Source organism: Colossoma macropomum, unplaced genomic scaffold (genome assembly GCF_904425465.1).
Source record: "Colossoma macropomum unplaced genomic scaffold, Colossoma_macropomum, whole genome shotgun sequence".
Taxonomy (NCBI): Eukaryota; Metazoa; Chordata; class Actinopteri; order Characiformes; family Serrasalmidae; genus Colossoma; species Colossoma macropomum.
Genome location: NW_023494792.1, coordinates 16548762 through 16570776, shown reverse-complemented (window position 1 = coordinate 16570776; position 22015 = coordinate 16548762). Strand labels below are relative to the sequence as shown.

At 39.0% G+C, this 22015-nt stretch overlaps 2 protein-coding genes across 2 annotated transcripts; one reads left to right on the top strand and one right to left on the bottom strand.

Annotated features, from left to right (window-relative positions):
* Positions 1–67: 67 nt before the first annotated feature.
* Positions 68–4239, bottom strand: LOC118812724 (trace amine-associated receptor 7e-like). The gene is made up of 2 exons (XM_036577833.1): positions 3368–4239; positions 68–140 (listed from the first exon to the last, which is right to left on the bottom strand). Exons 1-2 carry the CDS (start codon positions 4237–4239, stop codon positions 68–70), a joined length of 945 nt encoding a protein of 314 aa, XP_036433726.1.
* A 3-nt stretch (positions 4240–4242) lies between these two features.
* On the top strand, positions 4243–9997 carry LOC118812723 (adenosine receptor A2b-like). The gene is made up of 3 exons (XM_036577832.1): positions 4243–4369; positions 7865–8777; positions 9925–9997. The coding sequence occupies exons 1-3, from the start codon at positions 4243–4245 to the stop codon at positions 9995–9997; spliced, it is 1113 nt and encodes a 370-aa protein (XP_036433725.1).
* Positions 9998–22015: the final 12018 nt, after the last annotated feature.

Below are 22015 nucleotides of genomic sequence, written 5' to 3'. Positions count from 1 at the left end.
TTATGAACTTGACAGTTTCAACCATCTTCAAGGCAAAGCAGAGAGCTCTGAGTCCACTTCTGAAGCCTCATGTGTCCTTGGAGCTCTGAGAGACGCTTAACACTGCTTCCTTTGTCGGTTTCACATGGCTGGAGAACACTCTGCAACAAAAGAGGATAAGCTGTTACTGACAGCACACAATACATTACTACTCAAACAGCAGCTTTACTTACATGTAAATCTGACCAGACAACACTGCAGAGTTTTGGCTGATGAAGAACTTGATTATCAGCTATAAACAAATCCTCCAGGACTACAGCTTGGAAACACTGAGTGACTCAAACAGCAGCTGCATACATGCAGAATTATTTACTCAAAGCATAAGTGTGAGCAACCAACACAGTATAGCAGGGGTGCACAACTCCGGTCCTGGAGGGTTGGTGTCCAGCACAGTTTGTTGGTTTCCCTACTCAAACACACACTAAACCTGGCAATTAACAGAAGACCGTAATCGTGTGTTTTTAAGCAGGTAAATCACCCAACTGTGCCGGACAACTGCCCTCCAAGACTGGAGTTGCGCACCCCTGCAGTATACGAACAATCCAGTGCAGCGTTTTCCCAACCTGGTCCTGGAATCCCTCTGCAATGCACAGTTCAGTGTTTTCCTGCTTTAACACATCTCACTAAACTCATCAGCTTATATCCAGTATTTCATGAAGCTACAGAGTGTTTTAAGGCAGGGACATCATCAGCTGGGGTATACTTTGCATCATTTTATGCTCTAACACACCTGAGTCATATCTGTATTTATCACCCCTTCAGCTCAGTCAGGTGTGTTAGGGCAGAGAAACACTAAACAAATGAAACTTGATTGATGATGTGTATATCATTTCCTCATAAAAAAATCCATTACATCAACACAGTTCTGTCTTTCACTTAGTTTACACTTTCACCTTGATGATGTACACGTTTAAATCAGGTATCAGTTTTTTTCAGTGTTTTCAGTGCTCTAACACCTGATTGAGCTCAAAGAACAAACTAAACAAATAGACAAAGATATGACTTATCACTGCTTGGCCTTATCATTTTTAAGCTATTACTGGCAGACAGGTACATTCAGGGTGTTGTAAGGCCAAAAAGTCCCCATAGAAAACTTATATTTTCATATATTTTCAAATGCACCATTATTTGACTCAAGTATGAACTTTTCAGTGCTAAGTCAGCTAAAGACATGACTTATGCTAACCATACACTAGAAGACTTTGAAAAGACTTTTGAAAGACTAAAGTCTGACACCCTCTCACATCTAAAGACAGTGTCACAGTTTTTAGTCACAGATTTTGATTTTGAAAAGACAGGAAACCTTGCAGTGCCACTATTTACAAGACCGCAACTAGACTTTTGAGATTATTTCCCATCATGCACCTGGTGGAAATATACAAGTAGAGAAACGCTTCTCCTTCCACTCTATAGTGATACAGATGGGAGGATACATTGGCTGAGCATGTAAAGATCTGGGGCTCAGCCCAGTTCAGAATCTTTTAATTAACCTGTAAAATGTGCAGTTACTTTTTTATTTAACATAAAGGTTTACACATCAACACAACATGCAGCCAATCAGCCTTGTTGATTGGATATTATGCACTAAACCATAAAAACAGTGTAACAGAAAGCAAAAAAAATAAATAAATAAATAAAAATAATAATAATAATAATAATAATAATAATAATAATAAAATAAAATAAAAAAAGGAAAAAACGATGATTCTTCAATAATGCAATTCATAAAGTCCTGAAATATTAAAGCAGTCAGTTTACATTGTAAGTTAATATGATTATTGTATTAAAGTGGAGCAGATTTGCCGTTTTTACAGAGATTTCAGGCGCTCACACGTTCTCTCTCTCTCTCTCTCTCTCTCTCTCTCTTCTTTCTACCGCGCCGCGCGCATGCGCTCACCCGCAAGCACTCACGCGCGTCACTATTTGCATGAGCCAAGACTTAAAACTTACGATAATATTAAACACGGTTGATTTTGTCGCAGCGTCAAGACGAGAAAAGGACTGACTTAAGACCACCATCTTGACCACCTTACACTAAACGATCGAGATGACGCGAGCGCGACACGACTCTAGCAAGACCCTCATGATTTTATCCCGACATGGATATTTGTCTGCGACAGTGAAATCGCTTGAAAAGTCGCATTAGATCAGATGTTTTAGAGCAGGGAGATCATAAACCAACCTTACAAAAACATCACAGGCATTTTACATGTGATCACATGTGAAGTGTCTGAAAAACACGTTCACACGTAAACTTGTGTGAACATATAAACATAATGTGAATGTGATCATATATAACAAAATATGAATAATGTGATCATGTGACTTTATGAAATTACACCTGAAAAATGTGAACAAATGAGAAAACTATAAATAAAAAATGTGCATCATGTGAAAAGTCCACATGTGGAAAAAGGTGAAAAGCAATGTGTGAGCTGTCTAAAAAACGTGATGATTCACAAGTGATAGTTGTGTTTTTTTTAACTTTTCACTTTCTGTACAAGTGGTCTCACTGAATTGAAAGTATACAGGCATATCAAAAGCACCTGTTTCAGTGCTGAAAAAAGGAGTTTCATGACATTGGAGCTGAGAAACACCGTCTTGGAGTTTTTCTCCCTGTTTAAAGGGAAAATCTATTGACTTTTTAAAAAGCGTGTATAATTCAATCATTAAGATGTAGACAAAGTCATTCAGGGTGCTTTGATTTGGAGTCATCCACTCCAGAGGAAACATACAGAGTTAGAACTGTTCACAGTGACAGTGATAGGAACCAGACATCTGAAGTGTTTAATGCCTCTATAAAAACTACCTCACAGAAAGCTGTAAGTTGAAATGATCACGAATGCGCTGGCTGTTGCCTGAAATACTGATTTACAAAATAGTTTTGAGACAAGGTTTTTGCCTAAAACACATTTTTAAGAAGCGCTTCATGGTGGAGAGGTGCGTGTGTTGTAAGGCCAAATAAGCCACATAGAAAACTTGTATTTACCACTATTTCACCATCATCAACATCACATATATAAACTCGGAAGACACTTGTATGTTCACTGGTGGTTTGGGGTAGTGATTAAAATGGCTATTTGTGTTGTAGACATCGTTACCCCTGGTTCCCATCACCACCACTGTACAGACATCAGAGTCAGTTTCTCTACAAATGAACCATTTCACACCAAACCACTCTGACTTTGTTTACATCTCAACCTTTTTTTTTTAATCGGTGGAATTGCCCTTTTAACCGTGCCCATCTAAGCCTGCTTTGCTCTTCATGAAGTTGAATGAGTGCAGGGAAAGCGCAGAACGCGGGAAGCACTGTGTCCGGTGCTCGGACCTGTCTGTCGTCCTTGTCCGGCAGCCGTTCCTCCACACTCTGGCCCACACGGCGCTGCGCAGGGCCGGGCTGCCCCAGATGTAGAGCGCGGGCGTGCTAAGCGCGTTGAAGCGCGCCATGATGGCGAAGGCGTTGGTGGCCTCGTTCCTGAAGCGCAGGCCGCCGCTGCTCAGGTACCTGACCATGATGTTGACGAAGGAGGGCCCCCACAGCAGGAGGAAGCAGATGACCACGAAGACGATGATGCGCAGCGACTCCTTCTTGCTGTCCCGGTCTTGGCTGGGCGGTTCGCGCGCCAGCTGATGCTTGGCTATGAAGTACAGCTTGACAGTCATGAGCACCTTGATGACCACGATGACCTGCAGCGTCATGATGCCGAAGGCGCTCATCTTAACGGCCTGCGCGACTGGCAGCAGGTTCTGGACGGCCAGGATCAGGTAGGTGTAGAACCAGCTGAAGGCACAGCAGGCGATGACGAAGCCGCGCGTGATGAAGCGCGTGTAGAAGAACGGGTGGCACACGGCCAGGTAGCGGTCGAACTGTGCGAAGAGGAACGTCATGACGTTGACGCCCATGAAGGAGGGCAGGATATAGTAGGTGCTGTTGCGCGACGGGTAGCCCTCCTGCACGTCGAACAGGCCCAGGTAGTAGACGGACAGGCCCGTCAGCGTGTCGCTCACGCTCGTGTTCAGCATGAAGACGAAGCGGTTCTGCACGCGGAGCGACCTCGTGCTTAGGATGCCGAGCACCACGGAGCCCGCGAGCAGCGCCGAGCACGTGGCGAACACGATGTGGTAGAGGAAGATGAAGTAGTCGCCCGGGCTCGAGAAGTCGACCGAGAGCGGGATGGTGCTGGAGTTGAGAGGGAGCATGGTATGATCAGGGCTCTTGGCTGCGCGTGCAGGAGGAGCCGGGAATTCGGGGGTCCCGGCCTATATATGCTGTGTGCGCGCACAGCTCGGGTCGATAGGTCAGCCCGAGAGAGAGCCTCAGGAGAGCCCAGTGAGCGCCCAGTGAATTCACTCACAGTAGACCGATTAGTCTTTAGTAACTCTCGTTAAAGTCATTACAGCTGCTGCGTCTGTTTTCACACTCCAAGCGCCCGTGACGTCACTAGGGTCGAAAGGGCCCCAGTGCAAAAAAATAATGTCCCTCTCATAAAAATATTACACTACCACTGTAAAATAAAACTACACACTTTTAAAAGACGGTCCTTCAATGGTTCTTAAGTAAAGGTAATGGTTCTGTTCAGAACCATGAGTTCTACACTGAATGCTTAAAAGGTTTTTTGCATGGTGAAACTGACTGATGGAGAAAGTGTTGTATAAGGTATAGCATTAAAAAGAGTTCTGCTATTGCTACAATGTCAAGCTTCTAAAAGTAGCAGAACCCTTTTTGGAGCCATATGGAACCATTTTCAAAAAGGTTCTATATAGAACCATATATAACACATTCTCCATTTAAGCATGAAGTGGTTCTGTGGTTCTACATAGCAATGTATGGTATAATGGTTCTGTGGTTCTGTTTTATTTACCATCCAAAACTCATATACTCTCATAAACTCATAAACTTATATACTCATGGTTCTAAATAAAACCATTGACTTTATTAAAGAACCATCTTTTTAAGTGTGCACCTTTATAAAGAGTTTATAAATGGTTGAAAATGAGTTCATTAATTATTATGATCTAGGTCATAAAAATATTAATCAGACGTTTTAACACATACATAAAAAAAGATAGCAGTGACCTGTTGCTTGTCAAATAGTGAGCCCACATTCATCTATACTTGTCAGCTTCATCAAATGTTCATATTCATCAGATATAATAGCTAATTGCTGCCCTTTTTTATTTATGTGTTATAACTGCTTATTGGCAATTTTAAAGTGTTTCTGGCCTAATTAATAACTTCAGTAAACTAATTTAAAATCATTTATAAACCGTTAAGGATAGCCTTATAATAAAGTGATACCAAAAAGTTTTCAGTTTATAATAAATGACAGTGTAACTGAGTTGTTTACTTGCTGTTGTAAACAAAAACACGCTCTCTGGGCTTGCCAGTTACATCTAACAGAAACTTGAATATTTACCTTATTCTACCCATTAAAGATTTTAAAAGTATAAATAATGAACAGAGTAGGTTGTGAAGGATCCATCTGAAGGCATTAACCATGGATGAGATCCATGATGAAATCTATGTCAGGGTTGTCTGTAATGTGGATCAAAGGAACTAGTGTGCTACGTTGTTAAATTTTTCAAAATGTCTGCATAATTCAGTCATTCAGAGTGTTTAATGTTATGCTGATTTGTAGAGAAACTTAGCGGCTCAGAGTTTCTTTACAGTGGTGGTGACAGGAACTAGGGGTCGTGAATACCCAATAGCCGTTTTATTTACCATACAAATCTTCCAGTGATTCTGCATGTTTTCTGAGCTTTTATATCTAATGTTGATAATGGTAGATAGAATAGTGCTAAATCTGAAAAAAAAATCTTTTGGCACTATTTTCCCTAGAGCACCCTTCATGCACCCATTCCCTATGGCTTTAAAGAAAATACCTTTTAGGCCAAAATCTTATCTCAAAACTATCGTAAAACAATGTCTCAGGCATCAGGCAGTGTTTTTATAATAGTTTAAAGTAATAATGTTCTGGGAAAACGATTGTAGAGGAATCTAACTCTTCAGACGTCTGGTTCCTATCAGCACCACTGTAAACCGTTCTGACTCTGTAAATTTCTCTAAAACAGAGCATTTCACACCAAACCACTCTGACTGACATTTGTTCACAAGTTTTGAAAAACTGGTGGAATTCTCCTTTAAGAACTTGGATCTGTCTGTGAGACATGGGTGTACAGTATATTGTCTATGAGGGGCCCAACAAAGATTTTAAGCTTTGTCATTATGGGCCCTCCTGCCTCACTCTCTTTGCTTTGCCTCTGCAGTTTCATTATACCAACATAGTTTTTGGAGTGTCCCCAAGAGAGATGCAGTTAAACATGCAATGTTACCCTTAATGTGTGATTTGATTCTCATTCTGAATCAGATTTCTGTTGGTATTCCAGGCCAACACTAGCCTGCTGAACTCCACATAGTTGTAATAGCTGGTAATACAAGATGTAACAGTTTTAATACGAAGTGAACTGTATAACCAAACATACTTGTTCCTACACCTCTTAAAAAAGACGGTTTCTTCTAGGGTTCTTTAGTAAAGACAATGGTTCTATATAGAAGCATGAACACTCAAAGCACCCTTTGCATGATTAAAGGGTTCTTTGCATTATGACAGGACTCTTCAGATTGAATGTGTTGTAGATGGTTCTATATAAAACCTTTTTGTAGGGTTCGACATAGCACCAAAACATGTTCTTCTATTGTAACAAGTTTGATATCGTAACAACAGAAGAACCCCTTTTGCTTCTATATAGAGCCATCTACAGCACATTCTGTGTCTGTCTGAAGAACGCTTTCATGATGCAAATAACCGTTTAGTCATGCAAAGGGTTCTTTGAGTGTTTTTGGTACTATATAGAACCATTCACTTTACTAAAGAACCCTTGAAGAACTTTCTTTTTCAAGAGTGAAAAACACTGCTTTAAATTCACTGGATTTGTGAAATAAACATGAGCTAGCTACAGTGGCTCTATGCAGCGTACAGAGGAGTTAGGCCTACTTTTTGTAGTGAACCAGTGCTAAAGCCACCTACAAGCATTCATATAGCCTAGAGAATGACATTGCATGCTTAAATGGTTATTTGCATGGTGACATTTTCTTAAGATTGATGGAGAATGTTTTGTATTTGGTCCTAGCACCAAAAAGGGTTCTGCTATTGTAACAATGTGAAGCTTGTGACGATAGAAGAAACCATTTTGGTTCTATACAGAACCACATAAAACACATTCTCCATCAATCTAAAGAACCATTTAAGCATGCTAATGGTTCTGTATAGAACTCATGTTTCTAAATAGAGCCTTTCCTGTCACTAAAGAACCCTTGAAAACCGTCTTTTTTTAAGTGTGTATACAACAGGCTTTCCAAAAAGGACTCAATATAGAAACACAAACGTTATTTGACTTGTAATAATTGTAGAACACTTTTTGGTGCTGTATAGAACCATTTTTGACAAGAGTGAAGACTAAGATTGCCGGAGGTAGAGAAGTGTGTGTTCTGTTTAGCCAGTTTCCTCATCAGTGACACTCATAAGATCTCAGTCCTTCAACAGCTTAGATTTTTCAACTGAAATAATTTATTTGGAGCAGATATGAACACAGACATGAGTGTGATAGGGAATGAGAAGTGAGGTTCATGAGGCGCTTGTCTACAAAAACATGGCCAGGCCTGTGCCACGAAAACACCAGGGCTGTGTGTCCCTGGTGGGCCACAAAGATGTTTTGACAGTAAGACACGAGGGTCCCGGACAGTCTGGAGAGACCATCCTGCCTTTTTAAAAGTACCACCCAGCCCTCGCCTCACTGCACTGCCCCTCCTGACTGTGTGACCCAGCCTGCGCTCATGGCTTCTCTCCTGTTCCCGCCAAACTGACTAACTCAACCCCCTTCAGGAGCATGGGCCTCGGGCCCGTGCTGCCCCTCACGAGCCTCGAGAACGTGCTTTTCTTCCTCTTCAGCATCCTGCTGGCCACGGCCATCATCTTCCTCAACGCGTCCGTGTTCGCCTCCGTCCTGCTGAGCCGCTCGCTGCGCGCGGAGAACCGATGCATGTACATGCTGAGTACGTGCCTGAGCGACGTGTGCTCCGGCGTGTCCTACTACTACTGCGGCGTGCTGGACGTGCGCGACAGCTACGACTCGCCCACGCGCACCTTCTACATCGCGCCCACCTTCCTGGGCCTGTCCTACATGGCCATCCTGGCGGCGCAGGCTGACCGCTACCACGCGGTGGCCGCACCCTTCACCTACGCGCAGCGCATGACCCGTGGGCGCACGCTGGCAGTCATCGCCGCCTACTGGCTCTACGCCTTCGTCATCGTGGCCGTCAACAACCTGGTGACGGTGGGCATCGCCAAGTCAGTCACGAGCATCGGCACGTTCGTCAGCAACATCTTCACGGTGGTCATCATGATCGGCCTCAACGTCAGGCTCTTCTTCATCGCCAAGTACCAGCTGGAGCGCGAGCCCCCCAGCGCCGAGCGCGAGACCAAGCGCGCCTCCATCTACCTGATCGTCGTGGTGGCCGTGTGCTTCCTCATCGCGTGGCTGCCCATCTTCCTCCACGTCATCGTGTGCAACTTCACGGGTGCCACGTGCTACACGTTCCGCAACGAGGGCACGGACCCACTGCGCGTGCTGCCGCGCCTCAACGCTGCTCTCACTCCGGTCCTGTACATCCGGGGCTGCGCGGCGCTCAGACACACTCTGCTGACCAGAGTGTGGAGAGCGTGCTGCAGGGCCAGAGGGTAACTCTCAGTCAGGGCCTCTCTCTCTCTCTTCTCTCTCTGCCTGCCTCTCTCTCTCTCTTTCTCTCTCTGTCTGCCTCTCTCTGTGTGTACACTTATATACAAATATACAAACAGTGAAAAAAACAAAGGTATAACAAAAAACACAACACACTACACTAATAAAAGAAAGAAAAGGTTCTAGAAAAGGTTCTAGAGAACCTTTACATTATATGGAGGTTCTTTTAACGTTTAACGAAGAACCATCTATTGAAAGGTTCTTTAAGGAACCAGAAGTGATTCTTCTATGGGGCCATTCCAGAGAGCCCTTTTTGGCATCGTTATCTTGAATTTGAAAAGTCTACGGTACAGTTGTATGCAAAAGTTGTTGTTTTTTTTTGTCCCTGATTGAATTACATGTTTTGTTGAAATTCTAGGTGAAAAAAGTGCTCATCCTCTACAGAGACCACACTTCTGCACATTTGAATACACAGTTGCTGATTATTTGCTGAAGTTAACATATTAGTAAAAAAATAAAAGCAAAGTGTGGACTGTGCCAAAGCTACAGCACATTTTATATTTTATGTTTTATTTATTAATGTTACACTCAGGAAATTAATAGAAATTGTGCAGTAAATTGTCAGAACAATGCTATATTTAAGTTTGTTACCTGCAGAAGACAAAACCACAGATAATCTGTAGCACAAGCTCTGTGTTTAGTTTAATCTTGGATATTTCATGTTGATGTTTAGCTGCATTCAGTGGCCTCTGGGACACTTCAGAGAACCATTAGCCTGCGTAAGACAGCAACATTAACTTCCCCATACTGCGTGCGTATGTTAGGGGTGTGAGATTTGGATAATGTAATCTCATTTTGTACTAAAATGCCCACGAGATCTAGCCTAGAAGATAATATAGAAAATCCAGCGTGCACTGAAAAAATGATTCAAATGTGTCATGCGGTTGCACTGGTGAACAGCTTCTAGTCTAATACGTCACTAAATACACACACAGCACCAGTGATCACTGTGGAAAGGATCTGGGCCTATAGCTGGTGACAGTCAGAGTGGAGCTGTGTGCTTCTTTATGGCTTCTCTTATACACATCTGGCACATCAGTGTAGATGTGCATCAGTTTAATCCTCTGTACTGTTTTCTCTCCTCTGTAGGGTTAATCCTGTGGGTGGGCAGAAATCCATCGTACCCAGTGGTCAGGCTGTGTCCGTGGTGTGCAAGACTTGACCTGCCTCCATAGACGAGACAGCTTCCTTAAACTTTAAAAAGGAACCATGCCATGCAGAGTGAATACATATGTTTAATTTATGTGTAATTTAGATGTTCCAACTAGCATATTTAATAATAATATTTCAGTTGATGCAATGTATATATAAGAAATCATTTCTGTGTGTTGACTGAAAGACATTATCATGCTGGCTTGTTTGATGGTCAAACACATAAAACAGCTCAGCTATTGTATTTGGATACATGTGCAAGTTAATGCCTATTTTTGTATATCAATCATAACTCAGACTAGTAAAGAAAACTGCTGCTATAATCATGTTTCCTGTCCAGTAATTTTTACAGTCTACTGTTTATATGTTTTGACGTTGAGAGGACTGTTTTAAACTGAATTTCAGCACTATGGACAGCACCATCTCAGTCAATTCACACTGGACCACACTGTAAAAACAGAGAGAATCTAGGAGGATACAATGAGAGTCATTCCTCATGATGCTTCGTGGTTTGTTTTATTCTGTTTGTAAACTTGGAATGTAAAATATCAGGGAAATAAATGTAAGTGGACAAGAACAGTGTAGGTTTTCTTAAATTTCACACCCACAGTGGGAGAGAGAGAGAGAGGAGAGAAAGACATGGGCACTTTTTCAAGTAAATCAAATGCACTAAAAGAACACTTTCACAGTCTAAAAATATGCCACAATCTTTTAGGTGAAAGCCATAAGACTCCCCTAGAGACACCACAAACACTTTTAACACACCGTACTTCCTCCCAACCACACACACACAAATACACACAAAAATGAGATACATTTGCAAATTACAGTAAAGCACTAGACTAGAATGTAAGGAAAAAAATGGGCTTCTGCTATAAGAGGCAGAATTTCTGTAATCTGAGACATCTAACATATTGGGAAAGAGAATACATACAGTCGTATGCAAAAGACCCTCGGACAAATCACAATTTGTAATTTTTGAATAATTGTCTAAGTGAAAATAAGTTACACATCCTCTACAGAGAACACACTTAAAATAGTATTTTTATAATTTATAATAATTCTTTCTGCAAATGTTAGTGCCCAATTTCTATTTATCTGCTGAGTTTATCATGATGGAAAAAGCAAACACAACATATAAAATGTGCCGTAACTTTTGCACAGGCCAAATTTTGCATTTTGTGTTTTATTTTTTTTCCAATATGTCAATTTTAGCAAATAAATATTTTGCATTACATTTTGCACTACAGTGTGCAGAAGTGTGTTCTCTGTAGAGGATGTGTTCACTTATTTTCACTTAGAAAATTGATGAAACATGGAATTTGTCCAGGGACAGCCAATTTTTTGCATACTACTATATATGGATGTCCAAATTTGGGGAAATTTGGAGCAGTGGCCTAAATATGAATGTAATTCAGCACTCAGTTTAAACCTCAGTGACCCAGTCTCATCCAGAACATTCAAATTCCCTGTAATTAACTTTTCTACTGTATGTGTATCTTCCCAAAAATCATGCATTCAGTCATTTCAGCACTTAGAACTTTTGTAGCCTTGTTTTGAGAAATAAACAAAAGGATTGCATTGTATATACTATAATAGTATAAAAAAAGAACTGTAAGTTAACATTTTCACAGGCTAAAAAATATGCCAGTATCTTAGAGGTGAAATCATAAGTTAAATGATTTGAATCCATTGTCAGTGTGGGTTTAGCATCCTAAACTCTTTCTTTAATGTACTTCTTCAAGATAATCACTTTCCTTTTTCATAAGACTTCTATACTGGCCCTTGTGCTTTAAGCTTTTAACTGGAGTGTATTAGTATAAAACACAGTCTTAAACACCAGATCTTATCAGATGCATTAGTTCTCCAGTCATGCATACACAGGGGACTGTGTCAGCAATAGTTATACAACAATACAATACAATACAGTGATTTTATGGATAAATAAAATATGCTTTCCTCCAAATGTGCCAGCTTCCATTTACCAATTACATGAAACTTTTGAAAAAAGTTTAATTTCTACTTTGTAAAATGAAGGATCTCAAGAACCTAATGAACAATCTACGTACAAGGCGTCCAACAAGTGGGGGCTCGTCTGGGATAACTGTATCCTATCAGTTGTGAAAACTGTATTCATGCTGGTGCTGAAGACTGTGCGTGAGGTATGTCAAATTTTGACTTACAAGTTTATGTTGCTTCCCCGAGTCTTGAGGTTTCTGAGAAGTGTTGAAAGGATGCTCTGCTAGAGATAACAGCTCACTATAGTGTGGAAGTCTCTAAGAGCTTGCTTTAAAAGAAAATTAGAAGTAAGGTTTTTAATAGGTTAGTTGAGTTAGGGGTCTTAGAGTTTTCACCACCTGTTGACACCACTATGGCTAGCGATGCTAGGAGACTCAGTCTTCTAAATATAAATCCATGGAGAATACATATGCAGCCCAGATTACTGACTGACTGTACAAGTTTCACAATCTTAGTGCGCTAAGATTCGATTCCTCCATCAAGAAATCAAAAGAACAATCCACTTCTATTATTTACGCTCTCAACAGCAGTTACAACACCTGGTCTGCTGTTATGTTAGAGGTATTAGCAGATATATTGGAAAATGTGTTGACAGCACAGGCTTTGGAACATCTGTGTCCTTACAAAACATTCGGTGAACCAATTTGATAAGGCCAATGAGGAGCACTGAAACTGCAGTGGGGAGAACAGGTGATAAATCTTTGGATATTACATCCATACCTATTATCGTAGTTGAGTCCAAGTCAAGACCAAGACTTTGTAGTATTTGGGTCTGCATTAAATCTGAGACCAGGAGTAACGAGACCGAGACAAGAATGAGACCAGATAAATTTTTTTTCAGAATATAAATACAAAAAATATAAAAAAGAGGGGGAGGGGCAATCAAGTTCATTTGTACATTCATCATTCATTAAACATATATCTTAATAAATAACATTATATTTTCTAATCTATTTTGTAAAATATAACATTAAATAGTACACAGAAATTATTATTATTATTATTATTATTATTATTATTTTATTTTTTATTATTATAGTCTTAGTCCGACTTGATTGCCATTAACACATATTAACGAGCAATTAACATTATAAAACGAAATCACCTTGAAGTTAGGCTTCACTGGACACGTGTGATATGTATATAGAATAACATCCTATATTGATGGGGCATCTACCTGTATTTATACACAGGGAAATTAGTCCAACTTTGCATTGTAACATCTGGAAATAAATGACCGTGAGGTCATTCTCTGTCCGTCTTCTCTAAAACTTTAGAATCACCACCCAAAGTCAACTGAACATAAACCAAACAATATACATCTATTTTTATTATTCAATTAAAACATGGTAATAATAATATTTTTGACAATATGGAAAGAATCAATTAGATTCTCAACCAGTGAACAGGTTTTATTTAAACAAAAAGGACTGTTTTATTCTGTTTGGAGGTTTTGTTTATATTCAGAAATGGTAGAAAAAATGTTCAGGTTCCAGTTACCTCAGATAGAGGCATCACACTCGGCTGGTCTCGAAAACAATTTCTGAGTCTATCTTACCCCGAGATTGAGACCAGACCTAGTCCAAATGATGATGAGACCGAGACAAGACCAAGACTGTTACTTTAACACTGTTCACCTTAAAACTGAAGTACTAAAACACTACGTCAGTTGTGGATTAAGTACACAAATCCAGTGCTTGAGCAAAAGTAGAGGTGTCATTGGTAAAATATATAAATGGTCTTTATATATTTTTACTTACACATTAAGTTATTTACACAAACATGCTTACTTTTAAATATACTTAATTATCAAAGGTAAAAGCTTTGCGAGACATTCTAACAATCCAACATTTCTCCTCTTGTGTCTTCATTTTAAGAAAATTTAGAAGATCTCACTCCACCCATATCATGGACCTGACTTAAAACTACTCTGCACAACTTCACAGCATTTTCTTTCATTCTGAAAGCTTGTCAGAGCTGCCTGGGCCTACACACAGGTCTCTTCACTGTCTCAGACCTCTAACGCATCTGCACAGTGATGGAAATCCCACCATTAAAGCACTGACAATCTCTTTTAGAAAGCATCTCATTCCATGATGTGTTTTTTTAGATCAACCAAACATAATGTCAGCCATAAGGGGTGTTAATAACTACACCAAGTGTTCTTCATTGTAAAAAACAGATTGATGTTAGAGTTTGTGGAGCACCTAAATACAGCTATAACTAACCCTCACATAGTGATTAAATAAGGTAGTGAGTAATCCCATGGCTATGCATGCTGGCGACTGGGGTTCAAATCCCTGCATAGACAGTGGTGTAACTGACTGTCTCTGGAAAATCTCTTAACACTACTGTACTTTTGGCTTTATTTGAAACATGATCACATTGTCTCTATTGATAAGAGTGATCGCAATATAATAAACTATGTTAAGTTTAATTCACATTCATGCTGCCCTTTTTTCCCCTTAAGCCCCTTACCTGCAAAATGTCTGTGCACAGGCCTGATATTTGGTGTTTAGGAGAGTGATTTAGTAAAAGGTGGACTATAATTGGTTTGATTTATTTGTAAAAATGCATCATATTCTCTTGTATATTATGACAAAATCTAGTTTTTACTTTACAGTAGTTTGCAGGAAGCAGTGGAGTTGAAGGTGGGGTATCTAACTGTGAAGTATGGAGTGGAGTGAAAGTAAAAGTCTCAAAAAATAAAAATACTTTATAAAAATACAGATATTTCAGATATAAAAGTACTCAAGTATAATAATGAGGTATATGTACCCTGTTACTGTACACCACTATTCTGTATCTCTGTCACTTCATCTTGCTCCATGTTTAAGCTCTAAGTCAGTGGTTTTCAACCTGTGGGCCTCAGTGGTATTGTTAGGAGACATCGGTCATTTTTTACAGCATTTTTTTTTTACAATGTGTAAACGTATATGTTATTTTAAATATGACTAATTATTTGCAACAATAGAACATCATATTTAGGTCAACCTCATATATTAGTCTAGCAAAATGTTTACATTTTCAGTGCAAGTTAGAGGAAAATGTTGCGGAATTCATCCATCAAGGATAAATGGTTACAAAGTGTCTTTCAAAAAGAAGATCCTGAGGCTGAACCACCTACAAGTGAAACTGCCATTGTATCTCAGACTGGAACAAAGAAAATACAGCAGTGAGTTACACTCACTTATCACTCTGTGACTAAAACAAACAAATGGGCAAAATGTCTTCAGCTAATGAAGATCTTTACTCCTCACAAATAGGCTAACAAAGACATTGGGTGGGCTTCTTTCCATTCTGGAAAAGTAAAAGGTGCTCAGAGAGTTTCATCACCTCATTCATGAGCTGGGACTTTAGAAGGTCTGTCAGATACAACTCAGATTTCATTAGAGCTGCTTTTGCAGCTGCTAATATTATCCACGAGGAAGCAAAGGACAAACAAATTTTGTCACAAATATCAAACAGAGTGCTCCGTTCGAAAAATCGTGTTCGGTATGCAGGACATTATCAGTTGTGCATGTGAATTATTTACTGTCGTCCAAAAATACTGCACAAATAAATTGGGCTTGGTGTGTAAAGGCCTTTATCAAAGGCCTTTATATTTATTATACAGAAAATGAGTAACTACCGCTCCGTGCTGAATGCTCAGAAGTCGTTTTTAAACAAAACTTTCAAGCCAAACACATCATGCTGTCATTTGGAGGCTAAACAAATACACATCTAAGCCTACTGAACTGAGCCAGACCTTCTTTTGTGACTTTAATTTCTTCAGCATGTCATCCAACACTTGGTAGCTGCCAAACAACATCAGCCAACTCATTAGGTAAATTAGAAAATGTTCAGTTAATTTTAGGGTTTATTTTGCTGTGTTATATTATACAATCAAGCAAAATGGACAGACTACATTGATTATTGTATCATATTTGTTTGCACTTTTTTGAGTAGGCCACAAATTAGAAAAGGTTGGAAACCTCTAAGTTATAAAGTGTGTGTGTGTGTGTGTGTGTGTGTCTGTGTGTGTGTTTGTGTGGTGTGTGCGGGCTTCTTCATAACTATCAGCTTCTGGGGTTAATTATCTCATCCTGATGTTGGTGAAATGAGGACAGGGCCGAGTTGTGTGCCTGTGGGGAGCTCTAAAATCACTTTATTTTAGCTCCGCTTCCTTAAGCACCTTAATGATCATCATCCGGGTGATGTTTTTCCTCCCTGGATGCTCTGCATGAAGGACATCTCTCTCCCAGGTGCTGGTGTTTTCCACAACAGCCAAATTAAGAGGAGCGGTCATGACAGGCTTCATGCCTTTGTGTATATTTTGACTAGTAAAATACCCTGTGTGGGTGCAGTGTGTCTTGCAACAAAGGCCCCCTTAGGGCATTTAATTCTATACTCAGGGAACAATTAGGCAAGCTGATCAGAGACCATTATGGTTAAATGGCCAGTTTGTGTGCTGATGTATGTCTGCTTGTGTCAACATGAGTGAATCAGCGCTACTCAAACTGAGCAACAAAACAAATGACAAAGCAGATGATGAGGCTCAGGACGAACAGTTTCTACGCAAACAAATGCCTCCCAGTGTAGATGTTTTGAGACAAGAAAAGATCATGCTCTTGTTTGTTTCAACATAGTGTGTTTATATGGAACAATTGAGTAAATTACCTTAGAGATGCATGTGGTGGATGTGAGTCTCAGGCTCTGAGGAAATTTTTGGAGCACTTGTTTATGTCATTGGAAGCCATTCGCATGGTGGTTGTTGTGTTACAGTTCGAAGGAAAGGGCAAATGCAGCAAAACTATGCAGAATGAAGCTTGGTATTATAGCTCGTCCTTACTGATGTTCTTTTGTTTTTGTTCTGTTGTTTCTGTTCTCCATTCTTTTTTGGAACAATAAACTGATATCAGTATATAAAATGGTTTCTATGTGTGATTTCATTCATAGTGAAACTAGTTTTCAATTCACTTTCAATTCACTAAATAATTACATATTAGTCAGGGCCATATAAAGGCATTCTGGGGTCATGGGCTAACTCTCTTTTAGGGCCTCTGCTGTACCCCATTAACCCACCTACACATTCATCACAAAAGAGAATTGCTGACCGCCAGGGGACACACATAAGACTATTTAAAACCATTTAACACAGATTTAATATTGACATAAAAAACCTAAATTAACAGTAACAATGTCATTTTTAAAGAGTTCTAAGGTAGTTAAGTTATAATAACCTTATGAAATAAAAATATCAATGTAATATTACCAGATCATGTACAAATTCATTATTGACGGTCTTCAGCCTGTGACTAAGGGTCTGCACTTCAGTTCCAGATTGATAACTGAGTAATAAACCTGCAGTTTAAGGAGTTTTATTACTACTCAGTAATAAAATATTTGCTAAGCATACTAACTTATTGCACAAAAACACTTGCTCAAAGCGAGGTGCTGCCTTAAAAAAATGTGAAACACTAGTAGCAAACATGTGACTCTCACTCCTTATAAAACCCTTTTTAGTGATTTATAAAGTTAGTCTATGTAGACATTTCGGCCAGCACACCCCTTAACAGATGGAAGTAAATAAGAGGACAAGCACTCCGCTTTTACAGCTCTAACACAGGTGACACACATTTGTCATGATTACAAGTGTTTTAACCTTTGACAAAAAGAAGGAGTGTGACTTTGCTGGAGAAAGCATTGGATTGTTTGAATAAAATTCCACCCTCACCACTTATAAATCAATAAAGTGTGGGCATAAGGAGCGAGAGTTGTGCTTTTTTGCTACTTAAGAGTACCTTGTTAGATCAATATAATGCACCGTTTATTTTATTCCATTACACTATATTTTGTAAAAAAAACTAAAAAAAATGTATGATACTATGAAAATTGTATGAAAAAAGTTGTATGGTATAAAATTATGTTTGGTCTCACATAAGAGGTGGGTTAATGTAACTTCCTGCTGGGCCAAATCAAACATTCTCAATGGCCAAATTTGGCCTGCAAGCCACACTTTGGGCAGCCCTGGTCTAACTAATCCTTTTATTCATCCCTCTATCTTTCCACAGAAAATCACCGACGTTTTACATTTATGGAATTTTCAAGGAAGAGCCATCGCATTCAAGCAGTGAAGCACATAATAGCAATTCCTGTTAACAAGAGTTTTTTACTGATTAATTTGCTCCACTGTGCCGTCTTTCTCCCCTTCATTACACACAGTGTGCCACACACATGCCACAATCTTCTATTCACCTCAAGCTTGACACTTTTTAGTGCTAACAGCACACAATTTAACACTGATACACATTATATTACTTAACTCTGGCTCTATTGCTCTTTGACTTATATACAAATGTGCACACACTTTGAATTTTCAAGCTATTTTAACTTTGCATGCTCTTGTGAAGTTTGTTCACGCCAAATGTTATATTTTGTTGATTTCTGAAATGAAAACTGAAAATAAATTCTGCAAAATTCTGAAGCAAACACACACACAAGCAGCAGAACATCTCAGATCTTTTACAAGATCAAACAGTTTATTTAAACTGTACAATAAATTATAAAAACCCAATTTTGTCACTGTATGGCGCACACATAGTTCACATGATCTGATTCTGTTTGAACTGTTATGCACTGCTGTGCCCAACCTAAAACACCTTTGATAGTTCTGCTTTTCCAATCATATAGTCTGGGTTTGATTTTATTCTGAGATATTGTTAGACTAAAATATATGAATAACCAAACACAACACACAAGACCAGCACTCAGAATACATTCAGAATACATTTAGAATGTACACTGATAAAGCACATGGGGAAAATGGCCATTTTTTCCTCTTTCGTTTTTTTTCCTTAAAAAAAATCCACTTATCATTTAAATGAAGATCAGAAATTCTTAACCTTTTTTTTTATTTCTCATTGCCTGCTTCAGTCCACTGTTGCCCCCACAATCCCCTGAGGAGGAGACCTGTACAACACCGTTGCTAAGCTTGTCACTTGCAAACATGTCCACCACTGAAGAGAATATTAGTTAGATCATCCCTCAAAGAGCTCAGTAACACTGGGATTAATAACTGATCATCACCTTGATTTATCAGTCAGGATTTAGCAGAGCTCAATAACACTGAGAATTAATAACTGATCACATTGATTTATCAGTCTACTCTGACTTTAGCAGAGCTCAGTAATACTGAGATTCATAACTGATCATCGCATTAATTTATCAGTCTACTTAGGCTTTAGCCAGAAAAACTTTTGGTAAAGAAACTATTAATTGAGGTCCTCTTAAGGGTTCATCTAATGAGCTCTAAAGGTTGCATTTTGCACAGAAATTCAGAACAGAACATATTCTAAACAGAATATATTACATACACACAACAAAAACATTTGCGGAGACAAAAAAGGAAGCACAAAAAAAAATTTAAAAACACACCTGTTACCTTTTTAGAGTGCTTACACTTGATTGATGAGTTCACAATTAATCACCTGAGTGTCTGAACACCTGACAGCCATGTTTGATCAGTCAGATCACAGGTGTGGTATTTTGAAATGTGGTGCTTTGAAATGGTGAAGAAGTGACATCATGTCAGATTTCTGTGTCTAATGTAGAGAAGTGTGTTTAGTGGTCTGCAAAACACTGTGTTTAGTGTTTTGCTAAAGTGTGAGGCTGAGAAAGTGCTTATAGTAGTGCAGATCTAAGGTTTTACTCCTTCAGTGTCATGTTTCACTAACAAAATTTAGCATGTAAGCAATTGTAAAAACTGTTCTATCTAAACTGGTAACATTATTGTATCCCTTATGGCAGATATTTATTAAATTTAAAATTTGTTGAGTATGTTTTACTGCTACTTCAGTTAATGCAGGATTCAGCCCAAACACATGTGACTGTGATCAGTCTCAGAACTTTTTCTCCTGTAATATCACATTTGGCTTTAGTTTTGTTTGTACTCAAAAAGCTTTTCTGAATTATGTAGCCAAATGAAATATTTTCAGATTGTGACTGCATTATGCAAAAAACTGCTCAAGTACTTAAACACCTTTTTTTCTTGATACACATTGTTGGGAGTGGCCTTTACACATATAAGAAATATTAATGCAATATTATGATTAATAACAGCGTGCTTAGAGAGATAAAATGTGTTTTCCATTATACATGAGTTGTTACTCTTTTCAAAAACTCATTGCATCCAAAATTGTTACAGACAGATATACAGCATTTTGGGATGAAAACCTTTTACTTGTACTTAAGGAAATGATCTCTATGGTAACAGTACTTTTTAAGTAGAGATTTTCAGTACTCTTTCCACTACTGGTTAGCAGTACAGCAGTTTATGTGGACTAAACTGTGTACCAGTTTTCACTGCTTTGGCCCATCACTGTGTACTGCAGTCATTCCATTAGCCTTATAACATTTTGTTGTATAATAATGAACATAACAGTACTGTTTAATGCAAAAACCTTTATGTTATAAGTACTTTTTTACCACCGCGAGTCTCATAAAGTGGCAACCCAGCGGTGCCCCTCTTCTCACACTGGGGCTGAATCTAAGATGACTCCCTGCTCCCTACGCTAGAATTTAAACACAGGTTCCTGCACTCCAACAGTGCATAATATAGCTAAAACATTATGGGATCATTTGGGATTCAGCCACATCCACACAAAAAAAAAAACAGTGCACTATTTGGCTGTAGAAGCTAGAATTTCTAAACCTCCATAGCTAGCGCACTATTTAGGGAATACAGAGCTGTCTGAGATTCAGCCTGGGTTTGATGTGACTTCTGACTGGACATGGTCCATAAACTATGAATCTTTTAGTCCTAGACATGCTCTCTAAATTATGGATCAGTAGCTCTAGCCATGGTCCCTAGACTATGAATATTCTAGCCCTAACAGTGGTCCTAAAACTATGGATCTTTCAGCCCTTTTCAGGGTCCTAAAACTATGGATCTTTTAGCCCTAGTCATGCCTGTAAATTATGGATTTCTTAGTCCGAGCCATGGTCTCTAAGCTAGGGAAATTTTTTGCTCTATTTGTGGTCCTTAAACTATAGATTATTTAACCCTTGCCATGCTCCCTAAAATATGGATCTTTTAGCCCTAGCCTTGGTACTTAAACTTTGGATCTCTATGTTCTAGTCATGATCCACAGAGTATGAATCTTTTAGCTGTAGCCATGGTCTGTAAACTATGTATTTTTAAGTCCTATAGTCTTGACAGTTTTGAAGATATTTGCAGCCTCTTTGTTCTGTATTACTACTGTAATAAATTTGTCCTTTTTTTAGATATTTCACTGAATCTGCTGACAATAAAAGCAAGATTACAACTTGTTCATTAAGAATTACACAGTAAGTCCCAGACATGTTTCCACTGTGATGCTTAATTTACAACAGTAAAGAGAGCACATATTACAGATTCTATTCACACACTCCTGAATATGTAAACAACCCCTTACCAATAATTGTATTGAACAGATCTAGACTATCGGCTACACTGTACCTTGTATTGGAGTTTAGCCTCTCTATGAAATGGGAAAACAGTTTTTCAGGAGGTACCACATAAACACCCTTTAAAGTCAGATGATTACAGTACTGTGGAAAAGTCAGAGACCACCATTCATTCATTTAATTTCCAGTTAAAACAGCCATTAAAAGGGATGTAGGATCTAAACATTTCCCAATTCACGCTCTCAAAATATGGAAATTAAGGTACAAAAACAGTCTGATTTGAATGTACTGTTTTTGTGATGCCATGAAAACTGATGCATTTGCATTTATCCACTTATTCAGACTACATTAATTCAGCCCCACCCAGCCCCCATTCTAGGGGATAACGACAGATTGTTAATAGTCATGTACAAATGAATTAGGACTGTATTCGATACAAACACCACACAAATATCATAAGTGGACCATGGAGAAAACAAAATAAAAATAATGCAGACTACATTACCTTCAAGCGCAAGTTATTCATTTTACAACCCTGTTTCCAAAAAAGCTTGCTGTCCAAAATAAAAACGGAATGCAATGA

Bases quoted from the DNA above. Each gene is read 5' to 3' on its own strand.
- LOC118812723 (XM_036577832.1), top strand. From the start codon at position 4,243: ATGATCAGGGCTCTTGGCTGCGCGTGCAGGAGGAGCCGGGAATTCGGG. The intron at 4,370-7,864 runs GTGAGCGCCCAG...TGTGTGACCCAG, and splicing joins GAGAGCCTCAGGAGAGCCCA to CCTGCGCTCATGGCTTCTCT. The intron at 8,778-9,924 runs GTAACTCTCAGT...TCTCCTCTGTAG, and splicing joins GCGTGCTGCAGGGCCAGAGG to GGTTAATCCTGTGGGTGGGC.
- LOC118812724 (XM_036577833.1), bottom strand. From the start codon at position 4,239: ATGCTCCCTCTCAACTCCAGCACCATCCCGCTCTCGGTCGACTTCTCG. The intron at 141-3,367 runs GTCCGAGCACCG...CTTTTGTTGCAG, and splicing joins CGGACAAGGACGACAGACAG to AGTGTTCTCCAGCCATGTGA.